The sequence below is a fragment of the Nannobrachium achirus genome (genome assembly GCF_963921795.1).
Source record: "Nannobrachium achirus genome assembly, chromosome: 8".
NCBI classification, from domain to species: Eukaryota; Metazoa; Chordata; class Actinopteri; order Myctophiformes; family Myctophidae; genus Nannobrachium; species Nannobrachium achirus.
The window spans coordinates 38353887-38375437 of NC_137817.1; the positions used below are offsets into that span (position 1 = coordinate 38353887).

Genomic DNA, 21551 nt, shown 5'->3' on the forward strand with positions numbered 1-21551 from the left:
CGGTTGACGCGGGGCCGTCTCGTCGCTGATCACAGCTGCTGGGAGGCTGCGGTAGCGGATCAGACTCCCACTGTGTTCACAGAGCTCTGCCTCCCTGCAGACCACGCTCATCATGTTTGGACCTGGGGTACAGGCCCACACAATTAAGCAATTTAGACCGGGTGCGCGTTATTATTTCATGCTTTAACTTTTCCAAAAATAGCAGATCTACAAGCTCACAGCGCGGCACCGAGTGCCGCGCTGCGACCCTGTAGATCTGCTATTTTTGAAAAATCGCGAACGTTTGAATTTTGACCCGATTTTGATCCGTTCCTATAATTGTCTTCTAAATCCTTCTAAGATTTTTTTGAAAAACACGTGTCTCTACGTCAGTGGTTCTCAAACTCTTTCATGTCAAGGCCCCCCAAAATTACATTTATTTGGCCGCAGACCCCCCCATCTCAAAATATGTTGTTCTAGGGAGCCCCCAGAAGCAGAGATTTGAGTTACAAAAGTTTGCTTTTAAAAAAAATATATTGAAAGATTAGCACACATTTTCAAGATTTTTCAAAAATAGCAGATCTACAAGCTCGCAGCGTGGCACTCGGTGCCGCGCTGTGAGCTTGTATATCTGCTATTTTTCAATAGTTAAAGCATTCAATAATTCTAGGCGGTGGTTGTGGCCATGTAAAAATCATGATACCTGATGACAGTGTTGTTGTGGGGGGAATCGCGGCACCCCGTTTGAATTTTGACCCGATTTTGAGTATCGTGTCTTCTAAATTCCTTCTAAATAAGTGTCTTCTAAATTCCTTCTAAGGTTTTTTTTTAAAACACGTCTCTACGTCAGTGGTTCTCAAACTCTTTCATGTCAAGGACCCCTAGAATTACATGTATTTGGCCGACGATACCAGTCTCAAAATATTTTGTATCGGGGACTCCCCAGAAGCAAATATTTGTGTTACAAATGTTCACTTTAAAAATGAGATATTGAAAGATTTGCAAAAAATGTAGATCTACAAGCTCGCAGCGCGGCACTCGGTGCCGCGCTGTGAGCTTGTATATCTGCTATTTTTCAATAGTTAAAGCATTAAATAATTCTAGGCCCAAATAGATTAAGCGAACAGGTGTTACAAAATATGTAGCAGGGCTGCAACTATCGAGCGATTATTCTGTGGATTACATTTTCGATTTATCGTATAATCGAGAAGGAAATGTTGCTCTTATTATTATTTTTTATATATAATGGCCCACACACACACACACAACAGTAGATTGTTGACTACATGTCCAAGACAAATGTGCCACTGTTGCCTATTTTGTCACAATTTGGCTTTGAGCGAAACGATGTGGACTAGCCAAAGAATTTGGACAAGGCTATGCTGCATTTGTGGGGGGGAAAAAAACGTATTTGCTGTGTGGAGTAAATACACACCTAATCTAAGATCGCATTAAAGGATTTCGGCAATCATGGATCAGTCTGCTGTGTGGAAATAACTGCTGCTTTTCTGTGTTTTCACAACGTTAATGCAAATTCCATACTATCACAGCTCTACTGACAACAGGAAAATACTGTGTGCTTGTTGGGTCTATTCACATCACTAAAGTAGACCAGACAGCGATACAGACTCCTCTTATGATGTCCATGTCAAAAGAACAGCCAGAAGACGCTAACTAAATATTAGAGGTCGCCCGGGCATGTCACACACATTCAAATATTTGGATATGGTTCAAATACTCTCCACCTGGGTATTACTGAAAGAGGTGGTGCCATAGTTTTGTACTTTTTCTGTTTTGTATGTGTCTATGGAGTTAACATTACTCTAACAGACCCCCAGGTGTGGTTATAATATGCAAATACTGTATGTCTTCCCTGTGTATTTTTGGTTTCATCCTCGAAGCTGAAATCCCCTGAGCCAAAAGGCCCAATTGAAATACACTCTTTAATGACATCATAATATCATCCCCTCCATTTTTAGCATACAGCAACACTGTGGGTTTGGCTAACTTCAGCTGGGTCTCCACCCACCTGAAAACCAAGTATACTTAACTCATTCACTACCATTGACGAGATCTGACAGATTATTATTTTATATCGCCATTTAATCGAGTCCTACCTCTTGTCCCGCCTCTGAACACCGTATCCGGCACCGAGTGCCGCGCTGCGAGCTTGTAGAGCTGCTATTTTTGAAAAATCTTGAAAATGTGTGCAAATCTTTGAATATCTTTGACCCGATCCTTGACCCGACTTCTAAATCCTTCCTCTAAATCAGTGGTTCTCAAACTATTTCACATCAAGGACCCCCAAAATTACATTTATTTGTCCGCAGACCCCCCATCTCAAAATATGTTGTTCCAGGGACCCCCCAGAAGCAGAGATTTGAGTTACAAAAGTTTGCTTTTAAAAAGATATATATTGAAAAATGTGCACACATTTTCACGATTTTTCAAAAATAGCAGATCTACAAGCTCGCTGCGCGGCACTCGGTGCCGCGCTGTGAGCTTGTATATCTGCTATTTTTCAATAGTTAAAGCATTCAATAATTCTAGGCGGTGGTTGTGGCCATATAAAAATCATGATACCTGATGACAGTGTTGTTGTGGGGGGGAATCGCGGCACCCCGTCTTGAAGTAATTTAACATGCTGGCTCTGGGTCTGAAATGACAGGTGCTTGTTTCATTCTCAGAGTTGAAACGATGGCTTCTCATTCTCGACAGTGAAGCGTTTCTGCGGATTTCGTCATAAAGTGAAACTTGAAAGGGGTGGAATGCAAAAAAAAAGAAAAGGAGACTAAAATACTGTATGATGTGGTATTGTAAGCTCTATCTGTCTGCATAACACAGAGACTTTGTCTCATTGTCCAAATCAATCAGGGAAAAAAGTCTGTTCTTCACATATACACACAAAGATGCACGCACGCACGCACGCACGCATGCACACAGAGATACATGCATAGAAGCCAATCATATGCGTGGAAAGACACAGGCTATTAGCACCCAGGGCACAGACAGCAGGTTCACCGATACCTCACACATTGGATGTGTATCCAATAAGTAATAAAAGAAAAAATCACACCCGTGTGAAGTGGAGCTGTGTGTGTGTGTGTGTGTGTGTGTGTGTGTGTGTGTGTGTGTGTGTGTGTGTGTGTGTGTGTGTGTGTGTGTGTGTAGATCATGTGTACCGATTTTTGTGACATTTGAAGAAAATATGTAGGAAAAGGAGCAAAAAGTGTGTTTTGGAGAAAATTCAAGATGGCGGAAAATCTATCCAGGCGCAAATGGGCGTGGCCTATATGGGGAGATGCGTCTTGACCCAAGGAATCCAGGGAAAAAAGAATTTGAATTTTCCGATCTACGGTTCAAGAGTTACGGGGCAAAACGTAAAGTGGGCCGTTATAGCGCCACCATGAGGCCGAGTGATGTAATTATTTTTCGATTCATTCTTAAAATCATTATGAACCTCCTCTCCAAGTCTTGAAACTCTAGCCCCTATGGTTTGCGAGAGACAAATAATTGAATGTGAGTTTTTGCAATTCCCATTATAAGTCAATGGGGAAAATTAATTCACTAATAAATTAATATCAATTAAACTATAGAACCTTTCTCTTAGAAAAGTAATAGCCCACGATTCCCGAGTAAGCCGGTCGATTTGACATATGGCGCGAGTGTGTGGTGGCAAAACTGTGGGACTAGTGGCGTGCCGAAGTTTAGGAAGTTCAGGCTACATACAGACAGACAGACACACACACACACAGACACACAGACCCACACGGCCACGTATAGGGAGCCTGTGTTTCACACAGCTCCAAAAATACAACCACAGTCATAACGGCACAATCGAACGTTCTAATCGAACAATAAACTAAAACTAAAATAGGAAGTCAGAATAATGTCATGAGGGGGGGGGGGGGGGGGATTCACTGATGCATCAACAGCAGCAGAGATACAGTAGTCACTAACTTATATCCACCAATGATATATACAGTATATCCTAAATGGAAACCTGAAACATGCATTAAATAAATGAAAACATTTGACTAAACGTGCATTGTCCGTTTTGCCTACTTGCCAGTCATAACCTTATCCATGTGATATCCATGGCTCCCTGGGACCGTCCAATGGCACCCCGTTAATGCAATAATAACACAACCCCACAGGCCGGAATTATGTCTGACACTTTACCTGGCGTGGCTCGCATGTACAGACAGCCCAGGCCCCTTCAAGCAGCGAAGCGTGAACGTATTCCACCGTGACTGTTAAAGCTTTAAGCTCCTGTTTAAATGGGTGAACGATTAAGCGTCCATCTAACATAACCTGATAGATTGTTTTTAATACCTACTGTAGATTTTAAATGCATCTAATTATGTCACCCGTTAATTTAAATTAAGGATACGCAGGGTTGTATTAAACGTTAGATGTTAGGTTACATCCTATTAAGAACTTATTTTGATTGATTGATTGATTGATTGATTGATTGATTAATTGATTGATTGATTGATTGACTGATTGATGGAATACTTTATTAACATGTTTTTATAACAGTAGGGCAATACAGTCAAGAAAGCTCAGCTAAAAGGATGACCCATGCACCCATACATTTTTTGTTCTCCACAGCCACATTGTAAGTGGTTGCTGCATATTAGATGCATGTCAAACCATGCTGCACCAAAGGTCTACGATGAAAGCCATTGGCATACACAAGCTAAAGGACCTGATGTGAGATTGGAGGGGTCAAATTGACGAGGTGGATAAATGGGCGACAGTTGCATGGAGAGCAGCGTATACGCTGTGCGCCGTTTGATAAAATGAGGGCCAGAATGAGTAGACAGAAAGGGTACCATCTTCTAATGCATTAGTGAGGACGTATGAAGAGTCAAGACATGTTGAAAATGGGTGAAGGTGTCCTGTTATACAGTGGTTCTCAACCTGTGGGTCGGGACGCCCAGGGGGGTCGCCAAATTATTTTAGGGGGTCCCCGGCCTAGATGACTGGCTTATGTTTGTTTTTATAACATTGTTTTCTCACTCAAACAGTAAACAAACCAACATACAGTATAAGTTTATAGAGGGTGTCTGCACATTTCTAAAGTGACAATTTAAGAACTTTTTAATACCTCTAAAATGACAAATTAAACATTGGCCAAATTGTCAAATATTAGAGGCAGAAATTGTGAAAATAGCTGATCTACATGCTTACAACGCCTCGCAAAGCGAGACGTTGTGAGCATGTAGATCGGCTATTTTCACAATAGAACCGTGTTAAACAAAATGTAATGCCTCAACTCTTCCAACTCCAAGTAGTGATCGTCAGGGTGGGGGGGGGGGGGGGGTATTGGATATCTTTGGGTCAGTCATTTCGTGGACTGCAATTGGACCACAGAATTAAGGCACTGTATACACAAAACAATAGCACTGTATATACTGTATATACTGTTCGGCTGAATAATCCCAGGACTGCAGGCTGCCGCCGGGGAGAGCCGTTCTCCCCTGAGACCCGGTGTAAAGGAGCGTTATTATGGACTCCCATTTAACATAAAGTGTGCAAGGAAGGACAGTACAGAAGAACAGAACGACGACGGGATTGCAGCTTATTTGCGGGTACGAACTGAGGACGACCCGTGCATTCTCGCTAGTCAACTCTTCCCGGGTAACCCCTGCCGCACATCAAACAATGCCTGCGCCACTCGATATGCTAATGTAAGGGGAGGTGGGCGAGGAGACGAAGAAAGCTTGAAAAGCAAAACCAGAGCTTAGGAAAAAGAAAAGGAGGATAGAGATAGAGGGAGGAATGAGTGCAGGAAACGCAGCTCAGAGGTTTGAGGTCAGACGGAGGGTGTACAGCACACAGTCAAATCCTGAGTGTTCATTTAAAGCAGAGAGTACACATGTTACCAAATGGGCCGCTGTAAGAGTCCCCTTGGTTACATTTGTATACCATACCGTCACTGTCGGGCAGAAACCTTGTATCTCCAAGTTTCAAATTTGTGCAGTTTTTCGCAAAGTAAAGCCCTGCTTCATCACACAAGGCCGTCGCACAAAAGTAGTGAAAACAGCTGATCTACAAGCACACAACGCCTCATACAAAATGATAAATATAACGTTGTTGTCGGGTGGAAACCTTGTATGTCCAAGACCGTTCGTTTTTATATATCATTTTAAAATATGAACTAAACTAGTGAAAATAGCAGATCTACAAGCACACAACGCCTCGCACAGCGAGGCGTTGTGTGCTTGTAGATCGGCTATTTTCACTACTTTTGTGTGACGGCCTTGTATGATTAACAGGTCTTTACTTGGTGAAAAAACGTACAAATTTGAAACTTGGAGATACAAGGTTTCTGCCCGACAGTGACGATAAAATAATCGTTTTTGGACATACAAGGTTTCCACCCGACAACGACAAATGGATACATTAACACTGAGGATTTTACTGTTGGTTCAGTGATTGCAGCCGCATTATAAGCCTGAGCACATTGGAGATTCGTTTGCTGTGTGATTCCATTCGGCTCGTAGGGTTTTTAACGTGACCACCGTTCACAGCTGCCGTGATTACAGGTCTTTGTGAGAAAGCTGCTGCTACAGTAACGGCTGCAGCAAACTCCTTGCAGAAGCAAAGTTTGACGAGGTATTAAGAGAAATGGTTATGTCGTTGCGGAAGAAAGCAAATGTTTCACTGCCATGCTGAGGTTTGTTTCTGCAGTTCTTGCACCTCGAAGATTTTGTAACTAGGCAAACATAACCACAGAGAGAGACAGAGATGCAATCGTGTGAGATGGATCAAAAACTCAATGGCTCATTGTGATCGAGGACAAAACAAATCCTCAGAGAGGTTTTTTCGGTTTCGGCAAACCGGAAAAGGTTCGACTTTGTTTTGCCAGCTTTAGTCTCATCTAAAAGGATATGGTCAGTAGGCCTCTTCTACAAAACCCATCATCTCCCTCACTTGTCAGCTTGTAGTCTGACTTATTCCGCCCTGGTTCCGCCTTTATGTAGTTTGCAAAACCTTTGAAAAACTTAAACATTATGCCCAGAAACTATGCTGCAACCGAGATGTTCCTTTTTACTGAAGGCAAGTTTAGAATAAAAATGTACTACATTAAATATCAATACGGGGCAACTGAAAACCAGCTTTTCCAATGGTAGTAGATGGAGAGAGGGGATTTTTGTCCAACTGTTGAACCAATTGTTGTCTTGTGTGTTTAATGGGTGGAGTTTCTGGGCATTATACATGAACAGACTGCAGATGTTCATTTACGATGTGTAGAACTTAAATCATGTGCACATATATTCTTGTCACAGCATGATCATGTAACTTCAGTGACAGAAGTCTTTATTAGCTTCTTGCCCTGCCTCACCTGTTGAAGGAGGGACCAGTGAACTATAAGAGCGGATGTAATTCAAAGATCTGGGAACTTGACAGAACTCTTTCCGATTGCATTAACTGATTTCTTTATGTCTTGTTCCTTGGTACCAAATACACTTTGCCTATTCCTCTAAACAACTCTGAACTGTCTTTATTGTCCACGTCGTCTTGATGCACATTCAGATTCTGCATTAACACAGCCAAGCAATTACTTGTTTTCTATCCTCTCATATTGGGCTCCTCCCATGTCCTGATCTATTGTATATCGTCGCTGTCCGGCAGAAACCTCGTATCTCCAAGTTTCAAATTTGTATGTAAAGTAAAGCCCTGCTTCATCAGACAAGGCCGTCACACAAAGGTAGTGAAAACAGCAGATCTACAAGCACACAACGCCTCGCGGTGCGAGGTATTGTGTGCTTGTAGATCAGCTGTTTTCACTAGTTTAAGTGCAAAACAAAGAGTTTTGGACATACATTTTGGACAAGGTTTCCACCCGACACCGACGATATACACGTCCATCCTCGTGTTCTTGTTTATGCACCCGATGAAGACTGCACAGGTCGAAACGTTGAACTCTCTATTAAATTTCCCTTTGGGAGCAGCGGAAATTGTGTGAATATTATATTGTGGAACAAAATGACAGCTCACGGCTATCAATGCCAAAGATATTACTCCTAGCGTGCACGTTGATGCGTGCGCTACGTGTTGAGAAACTTGTTTCCAGCTGTAAGTTACCGTCAGAAGTTATTTCCCTTCAGAAACATAGCGCAGCTAAACTGGCCATGATGGATTATAGCTTCATATTGATGAGGATGAGTGCCGGCGGGATTTTTATTTGACAGAGTGAGAATTGAATGCGATGAGCGAGGGGAAGGAAGTGAACTGCTGAAATCCTTACATATCACCAGCAGCTACATGTTGTGCTTATCATTGATCCGACTGAGTCACACAAGGAGGAGAGAAATAGACATTATTGACATCTTAAGCCCCGTTTATGCTTAGCTGCATGCTGGTGTCTTGCACAGAAAATAGCAGATATGCAAGCCCCCACTAGGGCTGTCACAATTATTACGTAATCGTCTAATCGCGATTATTTGACATAATCACGATTCTTTTTCATAATCGTCATAATCGTTTCCATGTTGAAAAATGTAATTTTTTAAGTATAAAGTTGTCAAATATGTCAGTAATTTCTTACTTGTGTCAAATCTACCATGTGCAACTTCAAAGCATAAAAGCCAAACAGAAATGTAATTGTCAACGACAAAAACACAATTAAATCGTTAATCGCCATTATTTGAGTGACAATTAATTGTCATGTAAAAATGTCATAATCGTGGCAGCCCTAGCTCCCACTGCACGGACCAAAAAACAGCGCTATGCTACTTTCGGTGTTGTAAATCGTCTATTTTGGTTGCACAACACGGATGAACATCCAAGTACAATCAGGCATTATAAAGACTGGTATTTTGTGTTAGCGAAGACTCTGTCCTCCCTATGGGAACCAAGAAGCTTTGCTCCGTCAGGTCTCAGTGTTAGGAGGGCTATACGCAGAGGGAATATGATATGAAATGGGTCTACAGTATAACCCATTTAGGCCTAGAATTATGGAATGCTTTAACCAGTGAAAAATAGCAGATATACAAGCTCACAGCGCGGCACCGAGTGCCGCGCTGCGAGCTTGTAGATCTGCTATTTTTGAAAAAGTCGTGAAAATGTGTGCAAATCTTTGAATATAATGTATTTTCAAAGCGAACGTTTGTAAATCAAATTTTGCTTCTGGGTGGTCCCTGGAACTAGATATTTTGAGATGGGGGTCCGTGGCCAAATACGTATCATTTTGGGGGTCCTTCACATGAAAAGGTTTGAGAACCACTGACATAGTAGTCTCTCAAGAACAGACTAACTGAGCTCCAGTTAAGTGAAAAGGACATTTTCTTTGACGATGGCTAAGCCAGATTGCTGACATAGAAACATAGGTTTTTCAAAAAGTCTTAGAAGGATTCAAAAGACACTGATAGAATCGGGTAAAAATCCTGATTTTCACGATGTTTCGAAAATAGCAGATCTACAAGCTCACAGCGCGGCACTCGGTGCCGCGCTGCGAGCTTGTAGATCTGCTATTTTTCAACAGTTAAAGCATAAAATAATGATACACAATAATGTGTACCTGTTCTAAGGATGTAATGGATTTTATTGAGTCAAGTCTCTCCAATGAGGCGTCTCATCGGCGTACATGTATATAGCAAACCTGTTTTTCATGGCTATATCATTAGATGCTGTGGGCCGTTGAAATGTGCTACCAGGGCAGGTTTGCATGGTGCCAGGCAGAGGCTCAGGTGGGGCTTATTAGTCTTTGTGAGCAGGCATTGCATCAGCCACCTCTCCAGCATAGCATACCAAATAACAGAGCAATGGAGACACACAAAACACAGGATATCTCACACACACACACACACACGCACACACAGTCGCACGCACGCACGCACAGTCGCACGCACAGTCGCACGCACGCACGCACGCACGCACGCACGCACGCACGCACGCACGCACGCACGCACGCACGCACGCACGCACGCACGCACGCACGCACGCACGCACGCACGCACGCACGCACGCACGCACACACACACACACACACACACACACACACACACACACACACACACACACACACACACACACACACACACACACACACACGTGCACACACACACGTGCACACACACAGACGCATGGACCAACAAAATAATGTTTTCACACATGCACACTCAAAGGCGAACACACAGACACACAGGCACGCACGCGGTGTTGAAATGCCAGTGTGACACGGACACACACACACATACAAAGGCCCGCGTAAGTTGTTTTTCACATCAAAAGATGAGGAGATGAAACAAGAGAGGACAAGGTAGAAACAGCCGTGTAATGCTGTAATGTGGTGCAAGCACACGCAGTAGCTACACGGCACTGTCGATCACTTAATGAACTTACATTCACCACCATCTATAGCAGTGGTTTTCAACCAGTGGTCTGTTGACCACCTAGTGGTCCTTGAGGGGCTAGGTGGTCCCCACAGCTAAATGATGGAGAGTTGGTGACCAAATGGACCCGTAAAGGTAGGTTAACTCTTGAGAGTGTATAATGAAACCAAATGAACCCGTAATACACTATCAAGAGTTCAATTATTGTTAAACAGTCTGCATTACTCAATTTACAAGAAGTCTGCACAATTAGAGAATGTAGAAGAATTGTTATTTTGATCAACGTTTGCCTGTAATCTCTCCATTGTACCATAATCGTCACTGTCGGGCAGAAACCTTGTATCTCCAAGTTTCAGATTTGTATGACGAATCCCTGCTTCATCATACAAGGCTGTCGCACAGAAGTAGTGAAAACAGCTGATCTACAAGCACACAACGCCTCGCGGTGCGAGGCGTTGTGTGCTTGTAGATCGGCTGTATTCACTAGTTTAAGTCATTTTTTAAATGATAAATGATAAATGCAAAATGAACGGTTTTGGACATACTGTACAAGGTTTCCACCCGACAACGACGATATCAATACAGCATGGAATTGTGAACAGAATCGTAACCAACGATAACAATTCAAAGTCTTGGGTCTGACTCTGAGAGGCTAAATCCCATCAAATGGTGGTCCGTGGCTCAAATGCAGAATAAATAATAATGGGCCTTGATATAAGAATGGTTGAAAGCCACTGATCTATATCCTTCTGTGAAACCATGGATGCTGCTGTATGTATAGGTCTGATTATCAGCTGGCACAATCAAGTCCTTTCAAAGACCCGTGATTCAACAACCCACAGTAATCATTTATCCTTGTTAATAATGGAGCTCATCCTGAATCAGTTGTGAATATTGGACGCATTGACGGACGAGGACAGATTGGACTGATTGTTATGATCATATTTTGAACCTATAACTACTGTGCACTTCTGTACTGTGAAGTGATTTATGCTCTCCAGCCGGTTTACAATACCTCCAACAGGCCTGCTATAGCAACACAGACTAGACATGAGACCAGGGATGGGACGATACCAAAATGTCATGTGATGATTATTATCGCGATTTACGATTTATTATCACAATAATCAAAATATGCCTAATACTCTTAAAATGCCACTTTTATCGACCACTTGAACCCCTGCATCCATATTCTGGGGCAGATCTACAAGCTCGCGAAGCGTTGTGAGCTTGTCGATCGTCTATTTCTTGGTAAAGAGATTTGGCTGAGATTTTGGCTTTGAAAAAAATGTTTACAGGTGCGTTTTACCAATTGTAGAGGGTTTAAGTGGATCAAAGGTGATGCAATTATTGTGAGCGAAATGCATTGAAACAACACGGCCTGCTCATGTATTAGAAGGGTATTATGAGTCACCAGAAAAAATAACAAGTGTTTCTAATGAATCTATCATGGTTAAAATGGAGTTTGAAGTGTTAAACTACAAGAAAATAATTAACAGTTCTACAACCAGATGTTATTATTTATTTATTGGGGCTCGTGCCAGGAAAAAGCAGCTTACCTTTGAGATGTTATAGAAAATTATCTATTGATCATTTTCAAACTAATTCTTTCTACAATGGACGCTCATATGTGTACTTGAGCCAAGCTGGTGGCAGAGGGCAGCCTTATGCAAAGATTAATGTGAATTGGGCCGCTCCGCTTGCCATACATTCAGAGCATAGAAATGCATTTTCTCGAACAGATCCACAGAAAACAGCCAGGAAGTGATTTGGGACTCCATTATTGTTTACCGGTGGTGGATTTTTGAGAGCAGCGTTACGGGAGATGTTTTTACTGTACACGGCGGCGCGACCCCTCATCAGCTTACAGTCATCAGACAAGGTAAAAAGAACGAGCCGTATTGACAACGAGCTGGGTTGAAAATTGGGGCGAACGGGAACGCTCGAAGCAGTAAAAGAGTTAACTTCCTTTAAACTCCAAGTGTGAGAATGTGAAAGTGACCCTGCCTCTCTGAACAACTGCTAATGAAAGCCCTCCACGAGAGGGCGAAGGGTCTGTGATACTGAGACACAGTCCACTTGTGACCCACAGGTCCTCTGGGTTAAGTCTGCAGCTTCCTGAATAATCAAAGCGAAAGGTGGGAGCGGTCATTTACACTTTCCCAGCCTGGCCAGAATGGCTTGTTGTGGACTAGCCGGACATTTCTATTATTGTATTATGATCTGAGACATAATATTATGATTATAAGCATCAACGCGCCCCCCGTCCTTCTAGGATGATATTATTATATTTTCTTTTTTTATAAAATAGGGCATTCACGTACCAAAAGGCAGAAAAAATAATTCAACATCAAGGTTTCTGCCTAACAGCAATGAAAAAGAAAATTTTACGCCGTTTCAAAATCAGTGTTGATTTTGTCGACTAAAACTATGAGGAAAAATGTTTGTCGACTGCATTTTTTTTCACTGACGAAAACTAAATAAAAACTACGCTGTGATGACTAATTAACTAAGACTAAATATATTGACAATTTCGTCAACAAAATAAAAACTAGACTAAAACGTTAGGGAGGGACTAGTGCAGAAGAGAGTCATTTTATGTTTGGTTGCTCTCAATCAGGTGTTGTGTGCTGAAAATAGAAGATCTACAAGCTCACAGAGCTTGTAGATCTGCTATTTTCAGCACTTACTGTATATTTTCTGCACACAACCAAGTGTAAAATAAGTCATTACGATGCCATCAAGGCCTGCCAAAATACATTTTAGTTGACTAAATCAACTGTAGATTTAGTCAACTAAAATCTTGATATGATATTTAGTCGACTAAAATTAGACTAAAAATAATAATTTTCAGGTTACTAAATTATGACTGAAACTAAATTACATTTTATTCAAATGACCATGACTAAAACTAAATCAAAATTTGCTGTCAAAAACAACTCTGTTCAAAATGAGCAGAAATGGGCTAAAACACCATGTTGTGCTTTTCAAAGCGGTACAGGAGACCGGGGATTCTGCTGTGTGAAACGGTTTCTCTGCGGTGGTGCTGGTGGAGCAGCCTGTTTGCGGGTCTCATTCTTAACCCATTTAGGTCTAGGATTATTGACTGATTTAACTACTGAAAAATAGCAGATATACAAGCTCACAGCGCGGCACCGAGTGCCGCGCTGCAAGCTTGTAGATCTGCTATTTTTGAAAAATCAAGATTTTTTTTTTGCAAGTATTTGAATATATCTATTTAAAAGCGAATATTTGTAACTCAAATATTTGCTTCTGGGGGTCCCTGGAACAACATATTTTGAGATGGGGGTCCGCGGCCAAATACATGTAATTTCGGGGGTCCTTGACATGAAAAGGTTTGAGAACAACATGATTTAGAAGAGGGATTTAGAAGTCGGGTCAAAGCTCGGGTCAAAGATGTTCAAAGACTTGCACACATTTTCACGATTTTTCAAAAATAGCAGATCTACAAGCTCGCAGCGCGGCACTCGGTGCCGCGCTGTGAGCTTGTATATCTGCTATTTTTCAATAGTTAAAGCATAAAATCATGGTTAAAGTGGTTAAAATCTAACGCGACTCAGGCGCGTTCCTGGTATTTGAGAGTTAATGGCAGTGAAAAGGGTCTGCGTGACCCCAGTGACCGGCGCTGCAATCGGATGGCCCGTGGAGAGTAATGGCCAGTTTCCCCGCGTGCTAAAGCGATGCTAGTAGCAACGAGCGAAAACACGTTTAACCCGGGGTCGACCCCGAGCCTCCCGCTCACTTCTCTCATTCTCAGTCACTTATATTTTCCCTTGCTTTTCAGTGCCCCATCGCCCTTTTTATTCCCCTTTTCATTCTCCTCTGCTCTTTTCTTCTCTCATCCCTTGGAAGACGGACGTTATAGTTGACAAAGAAAATAAAAAATGGCCAAGGGGGTCAGCTGAATGCCAACTGCCACAAAGATCCATGGGAAATGGAGTTCCCTATGAGCTGAGGCGGAATACATAATGTATAAACCTCCCTACAAAGAAAAGGGAAAGATAGCAGCATGACTGCAGTACATGAACACAAACACTCCAGAACAATAGAAACAGAGGAGAAAGAGCAACTATTACATGAATTGCATCCTCCGCATTAAAGACGGATTCTTTATTTCACTGACATTCAGGCACAGAGAAAGTAAAGGGCTTGTCCACCTGGCTCTCTGTCTGTCCGTATGAAATAGTGGTTCTCAAAGTGGATTCCAGGGATACTGTGTGTTCCTTTGGGGGGGTCTAAATTTACCTATACAAGTCTGTAACTCTGACAGTGTACAAATGGAACCAAATGTTTGGTTCCATTTGTACACTGTCAAAGTTAAGGGGAGAGGGTGACATTTTGAAAGTTTGAGAACCACTGAACTAAAGTATATGCCGTATGCGTGTCTCTGACTCTTTCAACGTCAGTATGTGTCTCCAGGTCTCCCATGTCCCTCTGTGTGTCCAGGTCTGTGCAGGAGAATGCCATGGAGATAAATACTATCTTTTTCTCTGCCTGTCTCCATGTCCCGCCACTGTGTCTCCACGTCAGTGCTGGTTCAGTGTGTTAATGCTATACACACACACACACAGACCTCTCCTCTCTGTTACGTGTTCTCTGACCTCCCCAACGCATCTTTCCCCAATATCGTCCAACACTATAAATAACACCTGGACCTCTCTCTCTCTCTCTCTCTCTCTCTCTCTCTCTCTCTCTCTCTCTCTCTCTCTCTCTCTCTCTCTCTCTCTCTCTCTCTCTCTCTCTCCCTCCCTCCCTCCCTTCCCTCCCTCCTCTACAAACTCAAACCCTCCACCCCGGCTGTGGGCTGCTTCTGTCAGCGGCGGGGGCGACTGTGGCGTCTTTGTAAAGTCCTCTGCTTTTTTTCCCTTTTTTTTGGGGGGGGGGGGCAGGGGGGGGGGGCTCTGCCGCTGAAGCCAGGGAGGGCTGAGAGAGAGAGAAAGCGAGTGAGAGAGACAGAGAGATAAGGCCGAGCGATAAGAGCCCGGCCTCCTGCGCCGCCGCTCTGCCACATCAGCTATCTGAGGCCTTATCGGACCACACAGCCCAGCTCTCTCTCCCTCCCTCACTCTGTCTATCCATCTATCTGTGGCGCTATATACGCGTGCCCTTTTCTCTTTCCCTCCTTCTCTCACTTTCGCAGCCCCCCCCCCCCCCCCCCCCCCTCCCCCTCCCAGCCGCCTCTCCCTCTCATTCTCTCCCTCCATCATCGTCCTCCTCCCATCGTCCAATCTCTCCACCAACACGCCAGTGCAGATTCTTATCAACTTTTTATCTGAGGAGGGCAAAATGGCCAACGGGAGAACGGCTGGCTAATTAAATTGATAGGGAGAATAAATGTTGCTGTATGTGGCTCAGTTTAGCTGGCGGGGCTGAGCTGTCATACAAGGCGTGTCTGAGGAGGACAGCTCAGGAAGAAAGTGTGTGCACGTGTGTGTGTGTGTGTGTGTGTGTGTGTGTGTGTGTGTGTGTGTGTGTGTGTGTGTGTGTGTGTGTGTGTGTGTGTGTGCGTGCGTGTGTGCGTGCGTGCATAGTGTGGAGAATGGCCATGATAGGGAACAGATTTAGTATGGATCGCTAGCTAGAGTGAAAGCTATCTGTAGCCAGCAACATTGGAATTGACCTTGAGGGAAGCAGGAATCCTTTAGGAAATCCACTTATTGTTGTGGTCGAACCTTGTTGTTGCCAACGTTTGTGTGTGTGTGTGGTGTGTGTGTGTGTGTGTGTGTGTGTGTGTGTGTGTGTGTGTGTGTTTATTGAACTGGAAGATATGGATGCCGGGGGTTTGAGCTTTCATGTACTGCAAATAATGCACCAGCGTGAGCTTAAAGCATGGTGGCTATCGATTCTCCATCCAAAGAAACGTTGGATAATCTGAGTGTATTCAAACACGAGAAGACGCACGCACGCACACACACACACACAACACACACACACGCACACACACACACACACACACACACGCACACACACACGCAAACAACAGCAGCCTTACACACTCTTCCTCTTTCACGCTGGCACCAGACATATTCTGGACAAACACACACAACGCGGAGAAGACGTGAATGTAGCGTCAGTAACGGCCACACTCTCTCACACAGCAGTGCAGCCTACCTCTGTGTCGGTTGGTGGTTTTGTCAAACATCAACATGGCGTCCTCTACCTGCAAGACAAAAACGAGGACATCCATTAGTACACGGGACAGCGAGACGCTGCTGCTGTTGTACACACAAAGAGGGAGGGAGTGCAGACACACACACACTTAGTTACAGAAACCCGGAGAGATGTGTGCAAATCTACACCCCCACAGTGTGGAGTGTTGTGTATGTCCCTGGTCCTGTGTGGTGAGTAATGATGACGAGGGCTCTGAGTGAACCAAGGCTGTATGCAACTGGCAGACACAAGGATAAGAAGGACACACACACACGCACGCACGCACGCACACGCACGCACGCACAAACACATGCACACGCACGCACTAGGGATGGGACGATATGACAATGTCATATCACGATTATTGTGACAAAAGAAATCGCGATTTACGATATTATCACGATAACCAAAATCCATTATCCTGGAGCGGAACATTTGCCAAAAAATAGCAGGTCTACAAGCTCGAGCTTGTAGATCGGCTATTTCTTGGCAAAGACATTTGATAGAGAGTGAAACGTATCAAGTACGTATATTATATTAAGTACCCTTTACCAATTATAGAGGGTTTATGTGGTACCGGATATGCAGCTCGGCAAATAAAAGGTGAACTGATCCCAGTGCATGACGGAGGACGATATCATGATATATTAAATCTCCAAGATACGATTATCGTGAGTATTTTTTATCACAATAAATGATAATATCGCTTATCGTCCCATCCATAACACGCACAAACACGAACATGCACACACACACACACACACACACACACAAACAGCGTACAACCACTCACACGCAGGCATACACATCTTTACTCACTGCCACACACCGGCGTGAACGCACGTACACCGTGTGCTAAAACCCAGCTAAAATGAAGACCGAGCTAAAGCGCGGATGAGATTAGATAAGGTCTGTTTAATTTATATTCACAGACAAACACACACACACACACACACACACACACCCCTCACATGAACTAATCCAAACAGCCAAATCAATATATGCAATGACGAAGACGCTCCATCACGGACACACGCACGCACGCACACACACAACCACAGCCAGGTGCGTGCGCACGCACACACACACACACACACACACACACACACACACACACACACACACACACACACACACACACACACACACACACACCACACACACACACACACACACACACACACACACACACACACACTGTGCAAGAGACAAGAGCCATTCTCACACACACACAAACCAAGTCAAATGTAAAAGTCTCATCTCCTCGGTAGATAAAGTAAATCAGCAGTGTCTGTCTGTGTTGTTGTGAGCTATAATCATATTCATCAGCCCCAATCACACACAATGAGGCTCCATTTACACGCACACAAGCTCTACAGGCTCACAGCAAGTCAGTGTGTGTGTGTGTGTGTGTGTGTGTGTGCGTGCGTGTGTGTGTGTGTGTGTGTGTGTGTGTGTGTGTGTGTGTGTGTGTGTGTACGTGCGTGCGTGCGTGCGAATGCTTACTAATTCATAGCAGAGGTAAAATACAGGGAGAAAAGGCATTGTGACGGGGGGGAGGGGGGGGGGGACAAGCAGAGAGACAGAGGAGAGAGACAGAGAGACCACCTGGGCTGTCCTCTCCCTGGTTACTGTCGCTATAGTAACAGGGTTAATCTGTCCCTTTTTAAGTCCCAAACTGTCTGGAAGAGTTGTACAATATCACCCAGACCGTCTGACGTGTGTGTGTGTGTGTGTGTGTGTGTGTGTGTGTGTGTGTGTGTGTGTGTGTGTGGTGTGTGTGTGTGTGTGTGTGTGTGTGTGTGTGTGTGCGTGCGCGCCGCGCGCGCATGCGTCTACGAGTGAGGCCTGTGTGCAGAGTAAAAGCCTAATTCATCAAACTAGGCAAACTGCACAGTGATCAGCTGGGAAGGTATTTAATGCAAGCATTCAGCTATTTATCAGATGTCAGATGAAATTTGAGTGTGATATTTATGACATGCCATGTATTGGAACGGAACTGGTACTGGAGAGAGGCAGCTCAACTATCATCCCTCCTAGCTCCCATCCATGTATCCATCAATCAAACTGTGTGTGTGCGCGCATGTGTGTGTGAGTGTGCGTGTGTGTGCATGTGTGCGTCAGTGCGTGTGTGCGAGCGTTGGCACGAGTAAAAATCCAGTGTGTTCTTCCATTAGGAAAGCATAGAAATTGACCTGCTAAGATAACACTGGATTATACAGTGTAATGTGTGTTATGATTTGGCTATGTTGATTGTGGGATGGTCAGGCAAAGGTCGCCCAAGGTCATTCCCCTGGCCCCTAAAGTGTCTGGCCTGTTCTGATCGATTCAAAGCTCCCTCTTTATCGGCCAATTGCACCGTCTGTGATGTGACAGACAACCCCTAATGCATCCAGATGGGCAGGGAAACTAATTAACTTTCTGTGCATGACCCAGCACCGCTGGCTTGGGCATCTCTCTGGACGACTAAAAGCTTCCAGTGAAGGACCCGGGGTTGTGAGGTCACTCGGACATTAAATGCTATTAGAGAAAAATAGAAGTGCTTCAATTTTACAAATGTCTACGGTGCGTATGTGTGCATGTGTGCATGTGTAGGAGCACAGCTTGGATGGATCTCGTACAGCATATTGGACTGCCAGGTTGTCTAATGCACTGATAATGACTATTTCATTACTGGCATATCCTGTGGATTGCCGAAGCCTGGATGTAAAACTGATTTCAGATCATACAGACAGGGGCGTCACAAGGGGGTGGAAAGTGGGACTGAGTTACCAGGTCCCAAGGTGGAGGGGGCCTAGTAATTTTAGCTATTGAAAAATAGCAGATATACAAGCTCACAGCGCAGCACCGAGTGCCGCGCTGCGAGCTTGTAGATCTGCTATTTTTGAAAAGTCGTGAACATTTGTGAAAATCTTTGAATATATGTATTTCTTAAGCGAACATTTGTAACTCAAATTTTGTTTCTGGGGGGTCCCTGGAACTAAATATTTTGAGATGGGGGTCCGTGGCCAAATACATATCATTTTGGGGGTCCTTCACATGAAAAAGTTTGAGCACCACTGACATGGAAACATAGGTTTCCTGCAACAGTTTTTTTTTTCAAAAATAGCAGATCTACAAGCTCGCAGCGCGGCACTCGGTGCCGCGCTGTGAGCTTGTATATCTGCTATTTTTCAATAGTTAACATTCATGGGGGGCCCACAGTGAATCCTTGTACCCGGGGCCCAGAATTTGGTGTGACGCCCCTGCATACAGATCAAGAAGTCAAGAAGTGTCTGTTCGCGGCTTCAGTGGAATCAGAGCTGCCATCGAGTTAAGTTGGCTAGTTGCTTTGCATTGTTAACTCCAAGTCCTCCATAAAGAGCTGGCTGAATATCAATGACCTATCAATGAGTTGAGTTTTAACAGCTTCCTTTTACAGTAGCCATGTGGTAGAGGTGATTTTACTTGTCTAATTGAATGCATGAATGTATTTATTATTGATTTTATCTTTCTGTATATCACTGCTACCCTGAAGAGACATGATGAAACTGAAATATTTTGGCAAATGTAGTTCAATTTGTCCAAAAGGCTAGGTTTCATGTGATTAACTTGCCATACAGTACATGTTTTATTAAATTAAAAAACATATCATATTTTCCAAAAGAATACGCATGTATTTAATTAACTGACCAGAAGCAGGGTTAAAACAAGTTCCCACTGGTGATAAAAATAAAGGTGAAGATATCAAAAGCAGGAGCATGGATTCCCTCCATTCACCACAGCAAACTGTAACCATAATAAACAGTATACATGTTAGACCAGTGCACAGAGGGCAGTGGATTATGGAGAGATCAGACAGGATTGTCCAGCAAACTAACTCATATTATAGTAGCCATGCAAGCATGACGGTCGTATCTCACAGCCGTCATGTATCGACCTCATGGTGTTGAGCAGTTTAGACAATTTGACACCAAACTAAATAACCTGTATTGTTGGAAAAAAAGAAAAATGTCCAAGAGTTTCAAGAGCTTTTCTATCTAAGAAAGAAGAGATTTCACCCCTGAGGTCTTATCTGGGTTATCCTTTTAGCAATTCTTTTGAATAAATCTGTACCACCAATCACAATCAATCAATCAATCAATCAATCAATCAATCAATCATCAATCGATCGATCGATCAAAACATTATTTCTTGTTATAGTCACAGTGCCAAAGCAAATGAAATACGTGTTCTGTTTGAAGATCCAAAAAGGTTGCATTAATGCAATTCCTGAAACTTGAAGTAGAAGGATTGTTTGCCATTCAATAATTTTTATTTCATGAAAGTCACCAATACACACACACACAAACGTGCATGTGAACGCACCCACCCAGGCATATACTTGTAGTCTAGTAAAGCCAGTGAAACTACATTATGCTTGGCAATCCCTGGCTGTGTGTGTGTGCGTGTGTGCGTGCGTGCATGCGTGCACGTGCGTGCATGTGTTGCTAACTTGTTGCTCTGCCAGTCTCCCTGTCTCACTGGTCCAGACCTCACAGCCCTGTCAACACCACTTCTATCCAACACCAGAACAGAATTGAGAATCACAGAGTGTCTTTTGGTTTTAATAAGACTGAAACATATACTCCACCTGGCTAAATAAAAGAAGAGAATCCTTTGGACTACAGGGGGAACAGGGAGGAACAATTGCATTGAATTATTCATACTCCATCGCTCGATGGTGTTGCTTGCCGAAAAATAACAGATTATTCTGGAAAGCTACACTGTCATGCTACAGACTAGTGTACAGTAAATTAGGCTTTATGGAAGTATTGTAGCTGGCAGAGAGGAGAAGGGTTTTTCTTTATAACCATTCTTTTAACCAGGAGAATGCCATTGAGATAAAGGATATCTTTTTCAAGGGAGACCTGGACAAGACAGGCAGCAGCAATTAAAAACACATTTCTACAGGCATAAAACACAAAAGCAGACTAAATTAAAAGAACTACAGAAGAATTAAAATATAATAATCATCATGGGAGAGTACTCGTTTCAAGAGAAACATTTCTAGGACTCGTTTCATATCCTGGTAAA

General features: G+C 43.4%; 1 protein-coding gene across 15 annotated transcripts in view; it reads right to left on the reverse strand.

The window, feature by feature from the left end:
* LOC308289316 (RNA-binding protein Musashi homolog 2) overlaps window positions 1-21551 on the reverse strand; it is a 421115-nt gene that overhangs the window by 194135 nt on the left and 205429 nt on the right. For all 15 annotated transcript variants that reach the window (XM_080730980.1, XM_080730981.1, XM_080730990.1 and 12 more), the window contains exon 7: window positions 16458-16506. In XM_080730980.1, coding sequence (XP_080587106.1) covers window positions 16458-16506 — 49 coding nt within the window. The remainder of the gene's footprint in view (window positions 1-16457; window positions 16507-21551) is intronic.